This window comes from Scomber scombrus, chromosome 2 (assembly GCF_963691925.1).
Source record: "Scomber scombrus chromosome 2, fScoSco1.1, whole genome shotgun sequence".
In the NCBI taxonomy this organism is placed as follows: domain Eukaryota; kingdom Metazoa; phylum Chordata; class Actinopteri; order Scombriformes; family Scombridae; genus Scomber; species Scomber scombrus.
This window is the reverse complement of record NC_084971.1, coordinates 1159612-1180976: the sequence shown is the minus strand read 5'-3', so window position 1 is coordinate 1180976 and position 21365 is coordinate 1159612. Positions and strand designations below refer to the sequence as shown.

General features: G+C 39.6%; 1 protein-coding gene across 6 annotated transcripts in view; it reads left to right on the top strand.

The window, feature by feature from the left end:
* The window catches only part of tenm3 (teneurin transmembrane protein 3), a 244749-nt gene that overhangs the window by 91421 nt on the left and 131963 nt on the right, over positions 1-21365 (top strand). For all 6 annotated transcript variants that reach the window (XM_062427003.1, XM_062427030.1, XM_062427047.1 and 3 more), the window contains one exon: positions 9002-9269. In XM_062427003.1, the coding sequence (XP_062282987.1) occupies positions 9002-9269 (268 nt within the window). The remainder of the gene's footprint in view (positions 1-9001; positions 9270-21365) is intronic.

Here is a 21365-nt window from a genome sequence, read left to right as displayed (position 1 = left end):
ATATAAATTTGACACCAGAGACTGGGATGTGAGTGCTGTATAGTGTTGTTGGGTTTACGTGACTAAAACACTTTGCATTAAGAGGTTAAGTGTCAAGTTACCAGTCAGCACTCACTTGTTCAATATTTCACCCTTTGAAACTTGTTTTTGATCATTTTTTATTGTTTGTTTACATGATGGCGAATCCACTTCCCAGAGTTATATGTTGCGTTCTTTTCTCAACACTACTGGATGTAGATGTCAAAACTTTTATAGGAGAAAAAGTCATACATGTGATGATTATGAACTAAGATCTAACGTTATAAGGAGCATCTTTATTAGTATTTCAATGTTTATCCATAACGGATTGTGCAGAAACATCTTTATAAAAGTTAGGTTCAACTAATTCTGACTCTGTGTGTGTGTGTGTGTGTGTGTGTGTGTGTGTGTGTGTGTGTGTGTGTGTGTGTGTGTGTGTGTGTGTGTGTGTGTGTGTGTGTGTGTGTTAATAATAATAGCTTGCCTCCTGCACATGTAGGCAGTAGTATTATTAACAGTTATGATTACAGGCATGTTTTTGCTGTCACCTTCTCACACTGGTGTTTAACCTCTTAGAACAGTAAACTTACAGACATCTCTCTGTTATCTGACGTTGATGTGGAGTAAAATAACAGAGACATGGTTTATATTCATGATCTCTGTTGCAATATATAATACTAAACCTGTCCCAATAGAGCTGTCCCACCTTCAAAACACCTCATCTCAGCTGACCTGTTTCACTGGTGTGGGTCATTGAATAGAGAGGGGCACTCTCCACTTACATGGCCCACAAAGGCAGCCTGTGGCTGGGGAACGAGGCCTGCCTCACTCCCATCTCCTTGTTGGGAGTCCAGAGGTGGAATGAGTTTTAACGCTTCAAAAACCACAAGCCTTAACTCTTCTACTGACCTCTTTCACTGTGTCGATGAGTCCAGGATCTATTCTCTCCCCTCTTTTCTTTTCTTTTTTTGCTCTCTAAATCTCTCACTCCTGCCCTCTCTCTATCTTTCCTTTTGTCTGTGTTTCTGCCTCTGCCTCTTGCTGTGCCTCTCTTTCATTCCATGTTGTTCATTCTCCACCTCATCTAAACTCTGTTGGCCATTGTTGTTGCTTCTGAAACTTTTAATTGACTTCATGTGTCACCTCCTGTTCTTTCTGCACCTTCTTTTCTTTTCTCCTTGTTCAATTTTCTGTCAGCAGTGATGGAGTTTAACACAAACCCTGACCTCCGCTTCAACTGGTTTTATTTCTTTATTTTTTTCCACCATTAGTTCCTTTTTTTTTCTAACAAGATTTTTTTGTGCCATGAAAATCTTGGCTTTAAGCCATTACTTCTGTATTTATTTATCTATTATCTATGTATCTATTTGTTCTTCTTTATTCCATTTTATTTATACATTTGATGCTTTCTGTCATAATTTATCCCTATAATCACAACAGTTATTCAGATGTGATGCAAAAAAAAAGCAAAACCTGTTTGTATCTCTCAATGAATTTAAACTCTAAAGCCATGTAATGTGCTGCTAGTGATCCTTTTGTAAAAGTAACAAAACATATAGTAACGTGGGCGTTTAGTGATGCAGAGAAAGAATAAGTGCTGTGCGAGGATAGAGAGCGCCGAGGAGATCGACATATAGACATACAAAGATGGAGACAGAGAGTCATAGTGAAGCTTGTAATCGCTCTGCCTTTGACAAATAACCTCCTCCCTCGACGACACCCCACCTCACTGCTCCACTGAGATGCCAATTTACTGTGCACACATCAGTCCATCACATGGATGTGTGCGGTGAACTGCTCAGTCACACACTCAAATTCTGGAGTGTAACAATACCATTTACTAGAAAACATTTCATCCTACTGTCCTGCAGCTACTAAATGTTAACACTACAGACACACAGTTCCATGAGAATCATAGAAGCATTTTATTTCCTTTCTCTGCTTTTTGTCAAATCATTTGACAGGATGTTTCTTCACTTGGCAGTTCAGGTTCACAGCAGTGTCTCTCTGGGAGGTAGTTAACCAATGAGAGGGACTATTAGACCATTTGACTTTGGCACTGATGTGGTGTGTCTATGACCAAAGGCCACATGCCTACAGCACAACCACAGTTATAATGCTATATTATAATTAAGATGATGGTCATGCTATTGGGATACAGTTTTTGTATGAATGACATATAAAGGGTACTGCTTATCAGCATCAGAGAGGCTTTGAATAGACTGTCAGTTCACAGTGCTGCTTTACTTCATATACATAGATGACGATAGATGGTTTGACAGCTGGTCGTCTCTGACAGGCTTTGCATCAAGCCATTGATTTAAGTTATAACCATTGAGGCTGACTGGTGCTCATTGAGATGTTCACAGCCAATTGTTCTGACATCTAGAGATTTACATTTATTTCCACAGAAGTATTAAAATGTTGTGGTTATATTTTTTTTATTTATATTAACAGTATTTGCTTGATTGATTTTTTTTAGTGACTCAAAGTCTGCATGAAACACTGATCACTGCTTTTAGAAACATTCAAAATAAAAACAAATATATCACAGTAATGGCCTTAAAAGACCAAACGCCATTTGAAGCCCATGTTTAATGAATGGGAAGCCTGACAGATACTTGTGTTTTATAATCAGGAAATTGGAGCGGTAGAGTAGTTGGGTCCATTATTTCTCTCCACACTGTGATTTGTTTTGGGAGTTGACATGGAAGGCAGCGCTGATGGTGCAAGGATTTTTTTTTTTTGCTTTAACTGAGGGAGTTGGAATTAGTTTGAAAAACTCATTTGACTTTCTGGTAATGGCTTTTGATCAGAATTAATCTGAATTGTGTGTGTGTGTGTGTGTGTGTGTGTGTGTGTGTGTGTGTGTGTGTGTGTGTGTGTGTGTGTGTGTGTGTGTGTGTGTGTGTGTGTGTGAGAGAGAGAGAGAGAAAGAGAGAGAGAGAGAGAGAAAGAGAGAATGTACATCTGCTGAATATATAACATGTATTTATTGTCTAAACTTCACAAAAGATTAGACTGTACACACATTTACTAGTAGCAGCATCTGGGACAAATGTCAGGATTTATTACATCTGTACTGCACATCTGTCACTGAAATGTTCTCTTTTTCACATGTGGAACTTAATTGATTAATTAAGCTTACATTCTTAACATCCCATCATTGATTTAATTGGTAAGGAGGCTCTTCGTGGATGCTATGTCCCACCAACTGAAAGCTTCCATTCATATGAAAGAAATCAGCTTTATCCAACCAACAATGTTATCCCTTTTCACTCCACCAAACTCTTTTGTCTCTTCATTGATTTGCATACACTTTATCTGTCATTCTCAGGGTCTATTGCCTAGTTCTCATCACTGTTGATGTTTTTTTCCTTTATCTTCTCACTGGATCTGGACCATTTCTATTTGCTAACATACACACTCTCAGGGGCCACATGGAGACGATTTTGGATTGAAACCGCAAATGTCTTGTGCGTTTAGGCCGACCGTAACGACGGATCCGGAGTTTTCGCTGCTTGAAAACGCACTTTTTTGAAACCTGGTTCCAAGGTGGAAAAGTCCAAAACGCTTCAGGTTTTGGATTCGTGAGAACACCAGAAACGCAAACGATGATGTCATCACCCCTCGACCCGCCCTTTCTGTAGCTGAAACAGCGCCACACACAGGCCTGGAATATGTACTACAGCGTTTTCGAGAGTTAATGCGTTTTGGGAATGAGTCCATTGTTACCGAGAAATGTCTGGCCCCCCTGCTGAGAGAAATGGGGGGGGGGGGGAGATCGTTTTCGAAATCTGGCTTGGCCTAAACGGCCTCTCAAATGCTACTGAAAACCTAATGTGTATTAAAGTCAAAGGGGGATTTAAGTGTGTGAGTGTGTGTATGTTTGTGACCCGCCTCGTTTATTATCCTGCAGGAATTGGGACGTCGGTGTAAGAGACAGTTTTCTTCTTTATTATCTGCTTTACAGTCCAAGGAGGATCCAGCAATGGACTGTTTCCTCTCTGCTCTTTATTTTAGAATGATAGGAAATTGATTTGAACTCGACTATGTCCTCTCTTATTTGGACACTGTTTATGCCACTGATAGTAGGTTTAGGCCATTCTATTAGTGTGTCAATATATGGAGTTGTTATTGTGTTTGTATTAAAAATCAATTGTGGTCTCACAGTTTCAGGTTTTCACAGATGTCTGCAGTTTTAATGACAGCTTGTCTCATTCCAAGACCCATAACTCTCATACTATATTTGACTGGTGAAGATCGCCAGGACATTTATAACCTTGCATTTTAATAATTCTTGAATGTTTTATTGACTCGATCAATTTCTTCACCACATAGCAGAAGTGATGATTGCAGCTGCAGTGATTACTGTACCTGCACATGTCAATAAATTGGCATCTGTATTTGAAATGGTGTAATAGCTGCCTTGGCTCTAGCAGATCACCTTGGATGCGAATCAGACAAGAGAGTATTTACAGACCAGACAGAGCTTTTGGCAAGTGATGATGAAGGATTTATGTAACACCTCAGGGGCCATTTTCACAAAACATCTGAAGGCTATGAGTAGCTCCTTAGTGCCTGATTTTCAGAGAAATCCTAAAAATAACGAGTGTACCAGCCCTGTTTTGAAGACTTCTAGGTTTTTGAAGTAAGAGCAATTTATGAAGCAGAACATTTCTCTCTCTCATCTTTTTTAGAAACACACACAAACCATGAACGCCCTCTTTATTCTCTACCATTAAAAAAGAAAAGGCTTGTTTATTTGCCAGCACTGGACTGTGTGTAGTAGCTTAAGTTATAGACGTGATGCATGTTCAACTAAAAGTATCATAGCATCAACACACAGCTGATTCCTGTCATTGTCCGTGTCCAGGTTGAAGTGATAGCTCCTGTATGTTGCTGGAGAGTAGCCTGAGGCTGCTGTTTGAGAGGTATCATATCCCAGTTGGATGTCTCTAGTTGGGGGGACAGTAGCTGTTCTTGCAGGCCGTGGCCAGGACCTCGTTACAGCATGTAAACTCATTTCATAGTTTCTTTCCTTCATGGATTACTTCAGTACTGCTCAAAGACATTCTTACTGTAAATTGGACTTTTATGATGATTTTAACAACACAAATTAGTCCTTAACACACTTATGACCGTCGGGCTACATGAATCAACATCACACATGCAGTGGCAGTATGGTAGTATGGTACTTATTCCTCAGTGAAGAGTGCTGATGAACAAACGCTTCCACTTTCATATTTAAATATATCTGAAGGACATTCTTTTGATGCTATAATTGTGTGTGTGTGTGTGTGTGTGTGTGTGTGTGTGTGTGTGTGTGTGTGTGTGTGTGTGTGTGTGTGTGTGTGTGTGTGTGTGTGTGTGTGTGTGTGTGTGTGAAAGAGACAGAGTGTGAATTCATACGTTTCCTTTTTCACTGTTTATTTTTTTTTATGATTGAAGAAAAGTCATAGCTCTGTATATTACCCTAACACACATGCACTGCAGCCTTATGCAGGCACGCATGCTATACACAGCTTGCATACTCAAATTCTGTATGTGCTTTTTAAGGGATTTAGTAAAAAGCAGGCACACACTGACAGTAAGCATTATGTACATTCATAGCATCAAATAGTCACATCAGAGATATTTTAGGAGGATCTGATGAGATACACTGCTGACACACGCACCAGTGAATTTATCTGCTGCACCAATACAGTCGTTCGTCTGTCAGCTACAGTTATAAATCTCACCATCTCCCTCTCATTGAGATTTTATATTAGTTGAACAGTACCTAGGATAAGTGTGTGTGTGTGTGTGTGTGTGTGTGTGTGTGTGTGTGTGTGTGTGTGTGTGTGTGTGTGTGTGTGTGTGTGTGTGTGTGTGTGTGTGTGTGTGTGTGTGTGTGTGTGTGTGTGTGTGTGTGTGGCATGCTGCATTTAGCCTTGAAGGTTTGCATAAGTGGAACAATTACTAAGCTGGCAAAATAGCATATGGGAAGAAAGTGAAAAAGAGAGAGAGGGGGAAAGTGAGCCCTCCCTCTGCCCACCCCTCTGCTCCTACACATATCCCTTCTCTTTTGTCTTTGCTTTCTATTTTCTTCAGTGAGGGCAGCGGAGAATGAATAACAGCAGGGCTGGGAAATGGAGACGTGATGCTCTTTATGCAAATCAAATACCAGCATTGCCATTCATTTCCTTCAGAACACCCCGAGGACAAAAAAGGAGCTAAAAAGCACTGGGAAAAAAACAGCAGGGAAAAGTTGAAGCCAGGTCAGCTTTGAGCAAATATGTTTTTACAAAACTGAAGCGGGGTTTTTGTGAAGGCCAATCACCAATCAGTATGCAGCCTGGTTGAGCTGAACGCAGCATTGAGTTACACTTCTCGCCAGCCTCGACCGGCCCATACACAGCAGAGGAATTTACATAGCGGTTAACATCCAAGCCCACAGTCAGTGAACGCTGACTTTGACAGCTACAAGATTTGCTTCTTGTGTCTGAGACGATGTTTTAAAATGAGCCGAACGTACAATTCAGAGGCTTTGTTGACAGATGCAGTAATTTTGTGGTCTTCATTTAAATATCATTGACATTGACATTAACAACAAATACATGACAGTGAACACCTCACTCTAGTAGTGGTCGTTTGCTGTGGGTAGTGTAGCCACAGGGCTTAGCTGGATTATAACAGAGAGGAAATGAAAGGTGTAGGTGACATTGAGCCTCATGCAAGAACCACTATTATGAACAGATTAGCACATAGCAGTGATTTAAGAGACAAATTGTGTCATTCAACAATTTTCTGGTATTTAAAAATTTCACTCGTGGTCCCTTTCTTCAACATTCTAATGAGAAACATAATGCCTGCTCTCTGAATGGATTTAAAGTTTCAATAGAAATCCAAAATCAACTCAAATAAAATAATAATAATAATAATAAAATATTCTGATCACCATGGCTGCCAATCCACTGACAGCTTTTTTAGAGTGATGGTCGTATTTCAGCACATCAGTGGTTGTAAACAGCTGCGTCTGTGTCTCTCTGCTGCTCTCTGTCCAGCATCATGTTGTGTTACAGCTGACAGTGTAACATCACCTACTGTAAGCTGTAATATTCCCTCCTTTAATATCTCTGTGACTGTCACATGACCTCCTCTCATAGTCACAGTACAGTACTGCTCTCATGACACTATTACTGTCTTTTAATAGTTTTCGGTCTCATAATACAATTACTGACACTGAGACATTTGCGTGCTGACTTTTGACAGCAACTGAAATTATTCTTTGTACTTTTTGGTAACATCTTTGTGAATGCTAATGATACTCATTAATAGGTGGCATTCATCAGGCTGAAACAAAAGATTTCTCACAAATGTATGTAGTTGGAGGTAGTTGGAGAAAAAAATAGATATGCAGCAAGAATAATGACATTTTTGGGAAAAATACAAAAATATTCTAGCATGAGGTCCAATGTGTTTTAATTATGCCATTTAAATGCATATTTAATCCTCACATACTACTCATATCCGGACTCATAATTAGTCTAGTCACCAATTCACATTCATACATTCCCCATCAGTCATTAATAAATGTTTAAATGCTGATTCTTGAATAGTTTTAATAAATGCAGGTCAAATTTGTACATCTGTAAAAAATATGTATCAGCTGCACAAAACTTTCATTTTTGTAAACTGTGGGTCACATTAGGAAAAGTTAGTTCAGCTAAAATAAATGTGTCTAGGGTGCTTTTACAGCTCTCAAATGTAAAAAAAAAAAGAAGAAAAAAAGAAAAAGGGTTACATTTGACACTGAACAGTGTGTGAGGGGTTAGGGTTAACTAACAGCAAAGGTTTACAGTCAACTAATAACTATACAGTGTTTTCAGTCCGATGCCTTCATAAAAAGTAAACTTCAATCAGTGTTCTTCTTCAACATTTTCAGTATGGCCATCTGTAGCTTCAGACCTGACGGAGTCTCTAACAGGTTGAACTGCTACAGGCACCATAGTTACATTTCCTCCAATTACTGCATCACAGGGAGTCAGAGTTAATTTGATGAACAGTAAAAGTCAGTGAGAGTCTGTCACAGATTTCTCTTTCTTTTCAGGCTGAGGCGCCTACAGTTATGTTTCCTCCAGATGTTCTGTGTTTTTGATTGGTTGTAGAGGAATTTCCCTCTGTTACTATACATATGTCTAGTTATGGTTTGAGGCGACACTAATGCTGGAAATATACTTGCTTTTTAACCACGCATCCACATAGAAAACTTGCAGCATCATGAACAAAATTGTTCACATGCTTATCTATTTACTATGTGTGTTACCGGGAGATTCCACTAGAGAGCACACCACAGAGATAATGATATACATAGAACTTCCAGATTTTCAAGGCGTAAAATTGACCAAAGAAGTATGATGTAAAAAATGAACATGGCGCTACTCGAGGAGGTTACCACTTTGTTCATTCAAGCATATTTGTCACAGTGCAGAGACAATAGCACATCCTACAGATGTGGGTAATTGCAGACATGGTCTATTAACTTTTCCTCCAAACTATCTGCTATTGTTGTTTCGTGCCCACTGACCTCTGACCTTCTCACATGCCCACACTCTACAGTACTCCTACTGCTCATGTGCATATTGCATCTTGTGGACACGTCATGTTAGTGTGAGGATGTGCACAATCAATGCTCCAAACAGACACAGGATGACACATAGTATAGTAGCAGTGGTCCTTTTTTAACAATAACTTCTCTGCAGGTTTAGAAAATATGTGGATAGTGAAATCCAAGATTTTTCTGCAGTTTCATTTTCCTAACATACTTTTTTCCAATTTCAAAGTTCACTCAGCCAGTCCTTTAATAACACACTGTGAAACAACGTCAGCGTTAATCAGAAAATTCACCAGTTTTTATCAGTTACTGACCAGTTGAAGTGTATGACATTACACAACTAACAACGGGCATTAATCCAATCATGTGTCTATTCTGTGTTCACAGAACAACCACCCAATCATCACGGCCCCATCCTGCCTCCCGTGCCACCCCCGCACCGCCAGCAGCCATCGATAACCGCTCTCAACCAATCCCTTGGTTCCACGCACCACGCTGGCCAATCTCTGAATTCAACGAGGCAGCTAACCCCTCCTACTGGAAGCCCGGCCCCTGTGGCCGGCCAATCACCAGCCGAGCTGCAGACCACGCCCCCCGAGAGCGTCCCGCTGCAAGACAGCTGGGTGCTGGGTAGCAATGTGCCACTGGAAACAAGGTAAAGTGATTCTGTCAATGCTTCACTTATCATCTATTTATCAGTCTCTCCAACCAACTCTGCAGCAGGACTGATTGACTGTAAAGAGCTGTAGTCACTAGTGTTAGTATTTCTTCTTCTGGTCACACTGCCCATGGGCGGCATGTCTTTGCAACTCCAGCACAAACATGCTCATGCTGTGCACTTTAACTTTTCATCCTGATGATTCCAGCCAACTAGAAAAAGAAGGTTAATTTGATGCAAAATCACAAATCTAGCTTTAACAAGTTTAACAACCAGTAACCTTTACTACCACAATATATCTTCAAAACATGCACAGTCAAACAAAACCTGAATTTAAAAAAACACTGTAAAATAACTAATCGCATCAAATGTGTTATTACTGCAGGGGAATATTAGGAGAAAAAATTAATAATTTTGATTTAATCTTAATAATCTTGATCTGCCACAATCCAAGCTATCATCTCTGTGGTGTTTTGTATTCAAGCACTGACTCTCATCTCATTTATCAACTCTGAGCCTTAACTTTTTCTCTGCGAGGCAGCGGCCGTGTGATGTATTATGAACATTGTGCAGAGTGACAGTTTTTAAAATTGAAATTGAAATTTTTGTTATGGAGATCTTCCCAAATTTACAAAGAAGACAGCGGCTCCCTCTCTTCACCTGACTCTTGTTTACATAATTTAAGGTAAAAAGAAATGGTGTTTACCTTTGTATTTATTTATGAGAGATCATGACTCCATAAATGATTTAGGGAAGGAGCAGTGATTTATGATGAATTGTGGAGAAAGTGAAATGGACTGCCACCCTCAATGTAGAGGGAGGGATTGAAGAGGAAGCAACTGTTTCACATCTTAGTTTCCAGACTTTTGTAGAGTTCAGATCACAGTTGTCCTTTCAAAGCATTACAGAGCATCCCGAGGTTTCTTTTCAGCTGACGTGGATAATTTGAACCTTGAATCCATTAGTCACTGAGTGATTTGTGGCTCTCTCTCTTTCTGTGTTTGTCGCACACAGACACAGTTTTCTGATATTTTGCAAACCGCTTTACTCTTAAGCAGAGTGTAGCGTCATGCTATAAAGGCCTATTGTCCCACCACTACACACACACACACACACACAACACACACACACACACAGCATAGTTTATGGGCTCAACTTTAACCTTGACCTTTTGTACACCAGACAATTTGTTGCGCCCTCTCTTTCACTGAGGGGGCTCAGGAGGTAGAGTGGGTCCACATATCCAACTTTCCTTGGGCAAGATACTGAACCCCAAATTGCTCCCAAAGGCTGTGTGTGTGTGTGTGTGTGTGTGTGTGTGTGTGTGTGTGTGTGTGTGTGTGTGTGTGTGTGTGTGTGTGTGTGTGTGTGTGTGTGTGTGTGTGTGTGTTTGTGTGTGTACGTGTGTGAACGATTACTTCTTCCTGATGAGCATTCAGCGTGGCAGCCTGCTGTCATCCAGTGTATGAATATGTGTGTGAATGGTGCATGTGGCTTGTAGTGTAACAATGCTTCAAGTGGTTGGAAGGCTAGAAAGGCATTATACACATGCAGAAACACACACAATTCGTGTGAGTAACTTTAACCTTGACTTTTATGTCACCAGGCAATTTGTAACCACCTCTTTCTTTTTTTCCTTTTTTTTTTTCTTTTTGTCTCACTCTCTTTGTCTCATACTCTGAGAGAAAAATGGGGTTGGTGATAGATTGATAGAGGGGGGGAAATGTCTGTCTAAATGATCTTTACAACCCCAATATTGTGTGTGTGTGTGTGTGTGTGTGTTTGTGTGTGTGTGTGTGTGTGTGTGTGTGTGTGTGTGTGTGTGTGTGTGTGTGTGTGTGTGTGTGTGTGTGTGTGTGTGTGTGTGTGTGTGTGTGTGTGTGTGTGTGTGAAGAATGTTTTGACCACTGGGACAGCCAAACCATGGCCCCGGCTCGGCTTTATATTCATTTGAAAGGCTTCAGAGTTCAGACCATCAACTTTCAAAACTGAGCTCGCCCCCACTGAAGAGACAGATCCTCTTAGTTTACTATGTGAGCATGGTATGTGTGAGGGTGTGTGAGAATAGTAAGTCCTCCCTCTCTCTCTCTCTCTCTCTCTCTCTCTCTCTCTCTCTCTCTCTCTCTCTCTCTCTCTCTCTCTCTCTCTCTCTCTCTCTCTCTCTCTCTCTCTCTCTCTCTCTCTCTATCTATCTATCTATCTCTCTCTCTCCTACACACACACACACACACACACACACTCATACTTGGAGATGAAACTAGTTGCGAGGCCTTCGGGAGACAGGGTAAGAAAAAACGATCAACTTGCAGGGTGGAGCTGAAAAATAAATGCTGTGTGACCTGGAGGCGCTCCCTGCATGGCAAATCAAACACATCCATCCTCTTCTGGATGCTGCAGTCAGCACTGCTCCTCTGTCCCACACGCTGAAAAAGCATACATCTCCACCTGCTTGTACTGTACTGGTTGGTTGGTCACCTGGTCACTTTGTTTCTGATTTAATGCTGTTGAAATGTAACTGTAACTGCCTGGGACACACATCACTGAACTGCTGCATTTGTGAAAAAAATAAATAATATGTGATGTGAAAGCAGCTTTCTTTCTGATAGAGATGGTGGGGTCATGGGAGTCAGTCACATACACTCTTCACAGAGGATGTGTTTTATTATTATTTTTATTATTTACAACACCACACAGACTGACCCATAGATATTATATATATATATATATATATATATATATATATATATATATATATATATATATATATATATATATATATATATATATATATATATATATATATATATATCAGTAGAATGTGTGTATATATATATACACACACACATTCTACTGATATAGATTCAAATTATAGTGTAATGTTGCAGGTATGATATCAATATTACTATCAACAGATCATTTTCACAGTCTATTTTTACTGAAAATAGTTCATGTCATGTGGGAAAAAAATAAGCGAGACACCAAATCTCTAGATCCCATGCAACTGCAGCCTGTGTGTGTGTCTGTGTGTGTGTGCGTGCGTGCGTGCGTGCGTGCGTACGTGCGTGTGTGTGTGTGTGTGTGTGTGTGTGTGTGTGTGTGTGTGTGTGTGTGTGTGTGTGTGTGTGTGTGTGTGTGTGTGTGTGTGTGTGTGCGTGTGTGTGTGTGGCTGCTCTAACCTGTTAACATGGCTACCGAAATGAAAAGCAAGAGGCGCTGTATCCCAGGTGTTAATACAAAAAATGTAGTCAAAAAGACTAGAAAAGCACTATATAAGTACAGTCCATTTACCATGTCTGTGACACTTTCTCTTATTAATAAGAACACATTGTATTTGCTAATGCTAATGATCAGATGTCTGAATGTGCATCTTCTAATGAACAGGTGACATTCCAAAGGCAGAAACAAATGAAGGAAGAATACGAAAAACATTTCTTGCATGACGCCCAGTAAATGACCAAAATGAGCCATGGTTACTGAAGTAGTAGTTTATTAAATGACCACATTGGCCTGATAATACCTTCTGTTACAGTGGCATGAAAAGCAACAGCACAATGAAATGGATTGCTCACCTTGATTGTGTGTAATGAAGGTTGATGCTTTAAACTCAATTACTGTAATTCAGATTCACTGTAGTTTCTTTACTTTAAAATAAATACTCTGTTTATAATATTAATTATACATATAGATATATAAGTGTAAGTGCTTACTGTCGAATTTATCACATTTTGGTCTGATTGTATCATTTCAGAGTTATAAGTGCTCTCAGACTATCAGAATCATTTATAGTATTGTACATGTCACTGTTATTAAGTACTTGACTTAAAACAGGCATCAATCCTTTTTATTCCACTCTTTGTAACATACTTGATGGATATCAAGTCACACAACCAAAGATGTCTAAAGAGTTCATAAAGAACATAATGTACATAAATGAGCAAATATCACATCTAGTCCCTTCAGATCAGAGTATAAGTAGCACATCAAGTAGACTCAACTACCAGATTTCTGTGAAAAGAGCAGACACCACAATTCCATCAGCAACTCATGTTTCCCACTCAACTCTCGTCTTTTATTTGAATATATCACTGTTAGGCAGTTAGACAGTCTCAAAGCATCATCCCTCCACCCACTTTTAAATAAGCAATAACAGTGAGATTTATTAGGAGACAAATGAGACAGAGACAGTCCCATACATGATCAGATATGTCTGAGGAAAAGATCACCATCACTCCCACACAGCAGTCTAACACAGGTTCATGTCCTGTTCAAACAGGGACTGCTTCTCTCCTCAACATTCTTGTTGACTGACACGGTATCACATAGCCTGTGTGTGTGTGTGTGTGTGTGTGTGTGTGTGTGTGTGTGTGTGTGTGTGTGTGTGTGTGTGTGTGTGTGTGTGTGTGTGTTTCAAACAGCCACAGTATCATGTAGACTCTATAGTTAATCTGTGCAGACAAAACACTCACCAACTGCCACATACCTCTACCCTATATATTCTGTTTATCTCTGACTCACACCAAGCTTAGCCCCCCCCCCCCCCCCCCTTTTTTTTTTGTTCTAACCCAGGCTATAGGTGTATGTGTGTCTGTCTGTGAGAACTACTTTCAAATACAGTTTTTATCAAAACATATGTACAGCCAGGTGATTCAACTATAGAATGTCATGCACACACTATCTAACACTTACACACACACACACACATAATTTTGAGATAGAAGCATTTCCAGATTCAATGTTAAAATGTATACTATATTCAGCCACAGTCACTTACATCTGTCTAACCTTTTCCCTTTTTCACACCACTTTTTTGTATCTTTTTTTTTATCCCTAATTGCATTTGTGTGTTAAGTATTAACACATTTAACACTAACACAGTGTGAGATGAAGTTGTACCCCATGCCAGCCTCTCTTTATACATGATGTTGAGTGATACATGGCTCCATGCTACGACTTCATCTGACACTACCTTTAGTGATAGTAGACTTTTTTTTTTCTCTTCATTTCAACTTTTGCTTCATCGCTGATTTATACGTAGCATAAATCAAGTCAGTTACTTCAACGGAGGACCTGATGAGGACTGCTGCATCCAGTGGCTCAAACTAAACAAGCAGAAAAACCGAGAAAAGCCCCAAATCTGTCTTTCCTTTCCATCTGTCACACTGTAATAAAGGCTGCTGAAATTTGACTTTATTAAATGCTGACTTGAGCTAGCGGCAGTCTTAACTCAGGGTTTGTGGCCTCAGATTGATCACTATGTTAACCAGTGGCTGCTCTTCATTAGGCTGGGTACCTGTGGCACGCTTTGAGTATCCATGATGAGAACAGGGGCTGCAGGCACAGTGACACACCGTTTCTATTCAACAAGAAAAATTGCTCCTTAACTTCCTCACTGTTTCCATAATAATACAAATGTAACTGATATACTGCATTTATAGCAGTGGTTCCCAAAGTGGGTGCTGTGACTACAGACCAAGGGGTTCAATGGGATTAATCACATCTCAGTTTTAAAACAACTGAGACATTCACATTACTTTTTATATAAGTTTGTGAACATAATAAAACAGATCAAATAAGCAATACATATTCAAATTTCCATATTGAAAACTGTCTAGTATGAAGGCAGTTGAACCTGACATGACAACTTAGAGTTGCAGGTTGTCATAGTATAGTTTGCAGGAGCTCAGCAATCCAAAAGAGGAGTGTCAGAGCAGTGATGGAAAGATATATAGTTAAATCCACTTCAAATCCAGTCACAGATCTGGTAGTCTCCACTGCTCTCTACATCCCCCAAAGTCTATTAACATGCATTAGGGGAATCTGGGATAATACTTTCTAGTGAGAACAGAGGAGAATACAGATATGTTGAAAAGAAAAAAAAAATCAAAATGGCTTGGGTGCTTCTCTAAAAATAAAAATAAAAAAGAAGGGAAAGAGTGACAAAACTGCAGATAGACAGAAAGTAAAGAGGTGTGTTCTGGACATTTATTGGGTTCTTAGGAGATGAAAGGAAGAGGGAATGAGGTGAGATGTGACAGGAGAGTGTGAATGTCCTCATTTTGAGGTGGTAATCCCTCTATTGACAGACATACACACACACACACACACAGACAAGTCATGTACCCTTTGACAATTACAGACACACTCACAGATTCATGTGCATGCACCTGTTGCGTAAAGGGACACCCAACACAACTGCTCACTGAATTGAGCAGGTGCTTATGTCAGTCACACACACACACACACACACACACACACACACACACACACACACACACACACACACACACACACACACACACACACACCGCCATATAATTTGTTGCCAAAATGGAGATAAACTGAAAATAGTGATGTTGCACAAATGTGTTTTTGTTGTTATTTTCCTCTCAGATGGTTATCATTGCTTCAGATAAAGCGATACCTCTGGATCCTATTACTTAATAAAATATTTGTTTCCTTGGCAGATTCTTCTAAAAGCACAAGTTTCTCCTCTGCCATCCAGTTCGGCTTCTTCCTCTCCAATATTTGGCAGACACTTTAATAAACATTCAATATCAAAACATCAGTTTGGCCTCCTATCAAGATTTGATACACAGCATTACCATGGTAACTTCTCCTTATACCTGCAGGACTTTGTTAAACATGTGTCCATTTACCACAGACTTCTGCTAGAGACGTCCATGCCAAAACACCTCAGAGACTCTTAAAAAAATGTAAAAAAAACAGCAGATTTATATTACTGACACATGACACAGGCCTCTTACCCACTGTTGAATTCCCTGATAGAATTTCATGTAGTCTCAATGAAATCCGGGCAGTAACCACAGGTGCTAGTTGCATGTAAACTTTTTTATATTCACCCCCCCCCCCCCCCCCCCAAAAAAAAAAAAAAAAAAAAATCATTATGTAGCTAATGTTGACCATTTACTACATTTACAGTACTAGACATAAATCAGATGTGTTCATTTGTATGCGCATGTGTGTATCCATTAAGCATACAGAGGAAAGTCAATTGGACAGTATACACAGTGATGTTGTGGTTGTGTAGGGATTATGTGTGTGTGTGTGTGTGTGTGTGTGTGTGTGTGTGTGTGTGTGTGTGTGTGTGTGTGTGTGTGTGTGTGTGTGTGTGTGTGTGTGTGTGTGTGTGTGTGTGTGTGTGTGTGTGTAAGAATGTATAGGAAAACACTATTGTTAGTTGGCTATTGTCTCCATGTTAGACATGCCAGCTACAGTATTTACAACATCTACTATCCACACATTAGTTACAGTCATTTTACTCCTGAGGATCCGGAACATGTCTCTGTTTTGGATTTAGTTACTCTTTGTCACACTTACTCACCCTCTCTCTCTCTCTCTCTCTCTCTCTCACACACACACACACACACACACACACACACACACACACACACACACATAGAGGGACATTTCCAAGGTGCCAGCTCCATCCTCCTTGTGTTATCCTATTGTCAAAGACACGTAAAAGGCCTATTGTAAATAATGTTAATGTAATGTAAATGCAGGTTGTAGAATAGAGCATTTGAAGGGGCCGTTATTATCGGACTATCAGATTAGTTATGGCTGACAACATGATACTTTCTGCTAAGCACACTGTGTTTACAGTCCTCCACTCTTATCCCCACACTCCTCTGTGTGTCTGCTGTAATTAACTTGTACTTAAACACTCATAAAACACATATAGAATGGTTAGTCTGCTATCTGTAGACTCTGTGCTGTCTCTGTGCTTTTGGAGAGTTCCATTGCTGCTGTATAGTCTGTCCCTGTACAGCAGCATAATGAAAACCTCATGTCTCTAATCTCACAAGAAGCACCGTCTCCAGCTTGCATTCAACTGCCAACTATGTCTGGCTGGAGTGACTATGGCTGTAACTTACAGAGGGCTGGCGGGAATTGCCAGGATTGATATTCTTTGATCAAAGCAGCTGATTGCTGATTTACTGGTTTAAAAAGGTTTCTATTCAGGCAGAATAAAGCGTCTAAATGCAGGGATTGAGGGTTGTACTTTCAAATACATCTGCATGGAAAGGACTAAGAACAAAGATAGAGAAGTTACGTAACTGCAGGAAAACTAAGGCTGCACCTCTATATTTATCTGATCTATCAATTTTTGTATTTTTTTGTTTAAGAGGACATGTCTAATTACAAACAGCAACACATGTAAAGTAGTGGTGAAATCAAATCTGATCCCAGTCCCTGTAAATTCAGCTAAGCATGATGGATTTGTTTTTTCTCATCTCTTCATACTAGAACATTCAAAGAAACAGCTGAATATGACCATCAGTCTAGAATTAATTTCATCATTCTTAGCTTTCCAAGCATGACGAAGCACACGCTATCAGATGTCAATCTATGTACGTCTGCTTAGAAACTCTTGTGTTTTGGGATCATTCCCTGCAGTTGGTTTAAATTACATTTGAAACGAAGCGCAAAAATGTCGCTGAGAATATGACAGGCAGCTGCATTCTCAGGCGTCTTGTTGTGGTTTATTGTTTCCACCTGATTCTGAATGTGTTCTGTTTTTCATTATGTCAGCACATTATCAACAGTGGAGTATTAAAACTAGTACATGGTGTTTCCAAGTGTTCGATTTCACTGCTCAGGTTCATTACAACTGAAAAAAAGAGAAAAATGATTTTAGTTTCATGAGGTAATTCACCATTGTTGTCCAATTGTGTTCAAATGAATTGTCTATCCTTAATTAGGCTGACTTCATCTAACAAAACAAGCTTTTGTATTGAGTTGTTTTTAAATTGAGTTTGCTCAGTTTTTTGTTTGTTTTGTTTTTTGTAATATTGTAATACTTTGAATGAAAGCATTATAAAGACTATATACTGTTTTTCATTAAAATACCCATGCACTGGAGCGCCCTAGTGGTCGAGTGCATGCCACATAATGGCAATCTGGCCGGGGACCTATGCTGCAGGATATACCTCTCTCTCTCTCTCTCTCTCTCTCTCTCTCTCTCTCTCTCTCTCTCTCTCTCTCTCTCTCTCTCTCTCTCTCTCTCTCTCTCTCTCTCTCTCTCTCTCTCTCTCTTCTCCCTGTTTCCTGTCAGCATCTCTGCCAGTTACTATCTAAATGAATGCAAAAAGCCCAAAATAAATCTTAAAAAAATAAATAAATGAAAAATACACACTATATATATATAGTGCAGCTAAAATTGTTGCTGCTGAAATATTTTTTTTTCCAGTTTTTACATTGTCATCAGATTATGTGAATGAACAAGCTTAAACAATAAATGAAATATTGTTAGCTGCTGAAATCGGAAAGAAAGCAAGATCATGTGATACAAGCTGCAAGAGACACAGGGGTGAATCTGAAACAACATTGTTTTCTCAATATGAAGCCCAAAGAGATAATGTCACATCTGCAAATGTCTTTTGGTCCATGTGTGGGTGTATGTGTGTTGCTGATGTTACCACATTTCAGCTTAAATAGAAGGAAATGTGTGTGTGTGTGAATGATGGTCACACCAAAAGGGGAAACATTTTGTAGGTCTTGCTGACTGGATAAAAATGTGTGAGTGTATGTATTTGCAGATGTTTTGGTGTAAAACGTTATTCAAAGGTTTGACATTCTGGCAGCAGATGTTTGTTTCATGTAATTCTCTGCCTCTGTTTCCCCATTATTTCCTGTCATAACTGGCTGTCCAATCACAGCATAAACTGCCTTTCAAAAATAACCCTGTTGCCACTTGAAGATTGTACCTAGGTATGACATTTACACCTGACATTAATATGCAATGTCCACATCATGATCTGATCCTGTGTTATTGAGCATACACCAGTGACGTCTCTCCACCTGTGAAGCACTTACAGTATGGGAATTTTTGCCAACCAATTTTCTCAGATGAGGTGAAAAAGTTGACGGAGTTGAAGGGGGAAGCTGGTTCCTCCTTGTGTTAGTTTTTGGCGGTGCTGTGTGGACTATCACGGTCACACACCATGATGTGCCTCTGCTCCACCAAACAGAAACAAACGACAGCAGCAGATAACATTTGTAGACAGAGGAAACCAACTCCATTAAAATAATCATTCCATATTAGGTGAGAAACTGCAACGACCGTGCACCAGGTGTACAGAAAAGTTGTGGTGCTGCAGTGATTATGTAAAACTTAGCATGAAAACATAGTTATAGAACAGGAGTTACTCTGTCAGATGTTTTTCCACCTGTGTCTCGCTGTATGTTAATTGTGAAAGCTTTAGCACTAATTCACAGTGCGGTCACAGAGCATGCCTGTGGTGTGGTGGATTGAAATAATCCATTAATGAATCACCTCGTATGCATGTTAATGCCATGTGAATGGACCCCCAGAGCCCTCCTGGTTGTTAACTCTGGCCAGTCAGGGACAGCAGGTAAAGGGTATTAACTGTCTGCTGTGGGCCCTGAGGAGCACCACTGAGAACCACTCAAGTATTTTATTCATTCACAGCATTACACTTGTTAACACTTGCACTAATGTGTTTTCTCAGACCTTCAAGTGGCAATCATCACATTAAATAGATACTGTCATTTTTACATTGGTATGTGCAGTTCTTTTTTTTCCATAAGGAAAATAGTTTATGACCCTGTAACGTTTTCCCAAATCATCTGAAATATAACATCTCCTTTTGTTGTTTTGTGTTGTTGTTAATGTGACTCCAGTGTTAGAAATGAAATATTTCAGTTTGAACTGCTTGAACTCAGATACAGAAACATTAATGCTCAGTGTCTCTGTTCTGTTACCTGTCCTCCATTCAGTCCGTTTCTCATCTTGCAGTCCCTGTTCTCTCTCCTTTCTGTCTTCTATCTCCCTCTTTACATCTTGCCTACAGGCAGGTATTAATTGAAGGGCCCTTGTTATAATAGCTTCTAATTGTTAATCACACAGCCTTGTTAGAGAGCAGTCTAATTGTAATTACAGATGCTGTAATTAGCTGGGGTTCTGTCATTAATTACACATTGTGACCTTGGTAATTACTGCAGGCGTACATGTATGTGCCAATAATTTTCTCCACCGTGGAAATTTCCGTAGACGGCCTGCATAGAGATAAAAATATGTTGGTCTTATAAATGGACAGCCACTTTTATATAATACTTGGTTCCAACGGAATCATAACACCTGAAGTATTTGGAGGAGAGCTCAATGTTTAGGTTGAATCAAAAAGTAATGCCTCAATAAAAGATCTGAAGTCTTTAACTCTGAACTTTTATCACAATATGTCATATAGACTTTATGTAGTCTCTGAAAACTTCTATTTAAAGTTTTCTATTGACTAACTTTTAGTTACAATTACTAGACTATTATTTGTTGCTTATAATCATAAGTCATACATATTTATCCATGCCTCTCTGTCTCTTCTTTAAGAAATACCATAAAGACTGATATGTCTATACTTACACACATAGCAGACTACTGCTTCATTTCATTTCTGATAGTCTTTGCTTAGGCAGGAACTAAAGTGTTTTTTACAGAAGGTAGTCTGGGTATTGGCCAACCTTTACCGAGGTCACTATTTTTCGAGGAAACCTCAATAATGTGTTATTGAATGTAATTATTAACACATAATATGTGGTTAAAGCAATCAGCCAAAATACAAATATGTACAATTTCCCTTAAAAAATTACTAACCAGTGATGTTAACTTGCATTTTACTTTTCACGCTCATGAATTATGGATAATAAATGAGATCAAGATTGTTAGCAGTAGGTGGTTATGGTTATGGGGCGGCTGTGGCTCAGGAGGTAGAGCGGTCGCCCTCCAATTAAAAGATTGGCGGGGCGGTTCGATTCCCGGCTCCTCCAGTCCACATGTCGATGTGTCCTTGGGCAAGACACTTAACCCCAAATTGCTCCCGTTGCTGTGCCAAAGGTGTATGAATTCTCCCTTGTAAGTCACTTTGGATAAAAGCGTCTGCTAAAATGACTATGTGTAAATGTAAATGTAAAGTTGAGACATGTAGAGTGGAAGTTAACAAGCACAATAAAGATTTGACACTCTGCTGTTCACACACCTACAGCGCACCAGTATGAGTCCCACACATTGCCACTCCTACTGGTGCACAGTTGTATGACATTATGAAGAGTGGCTAG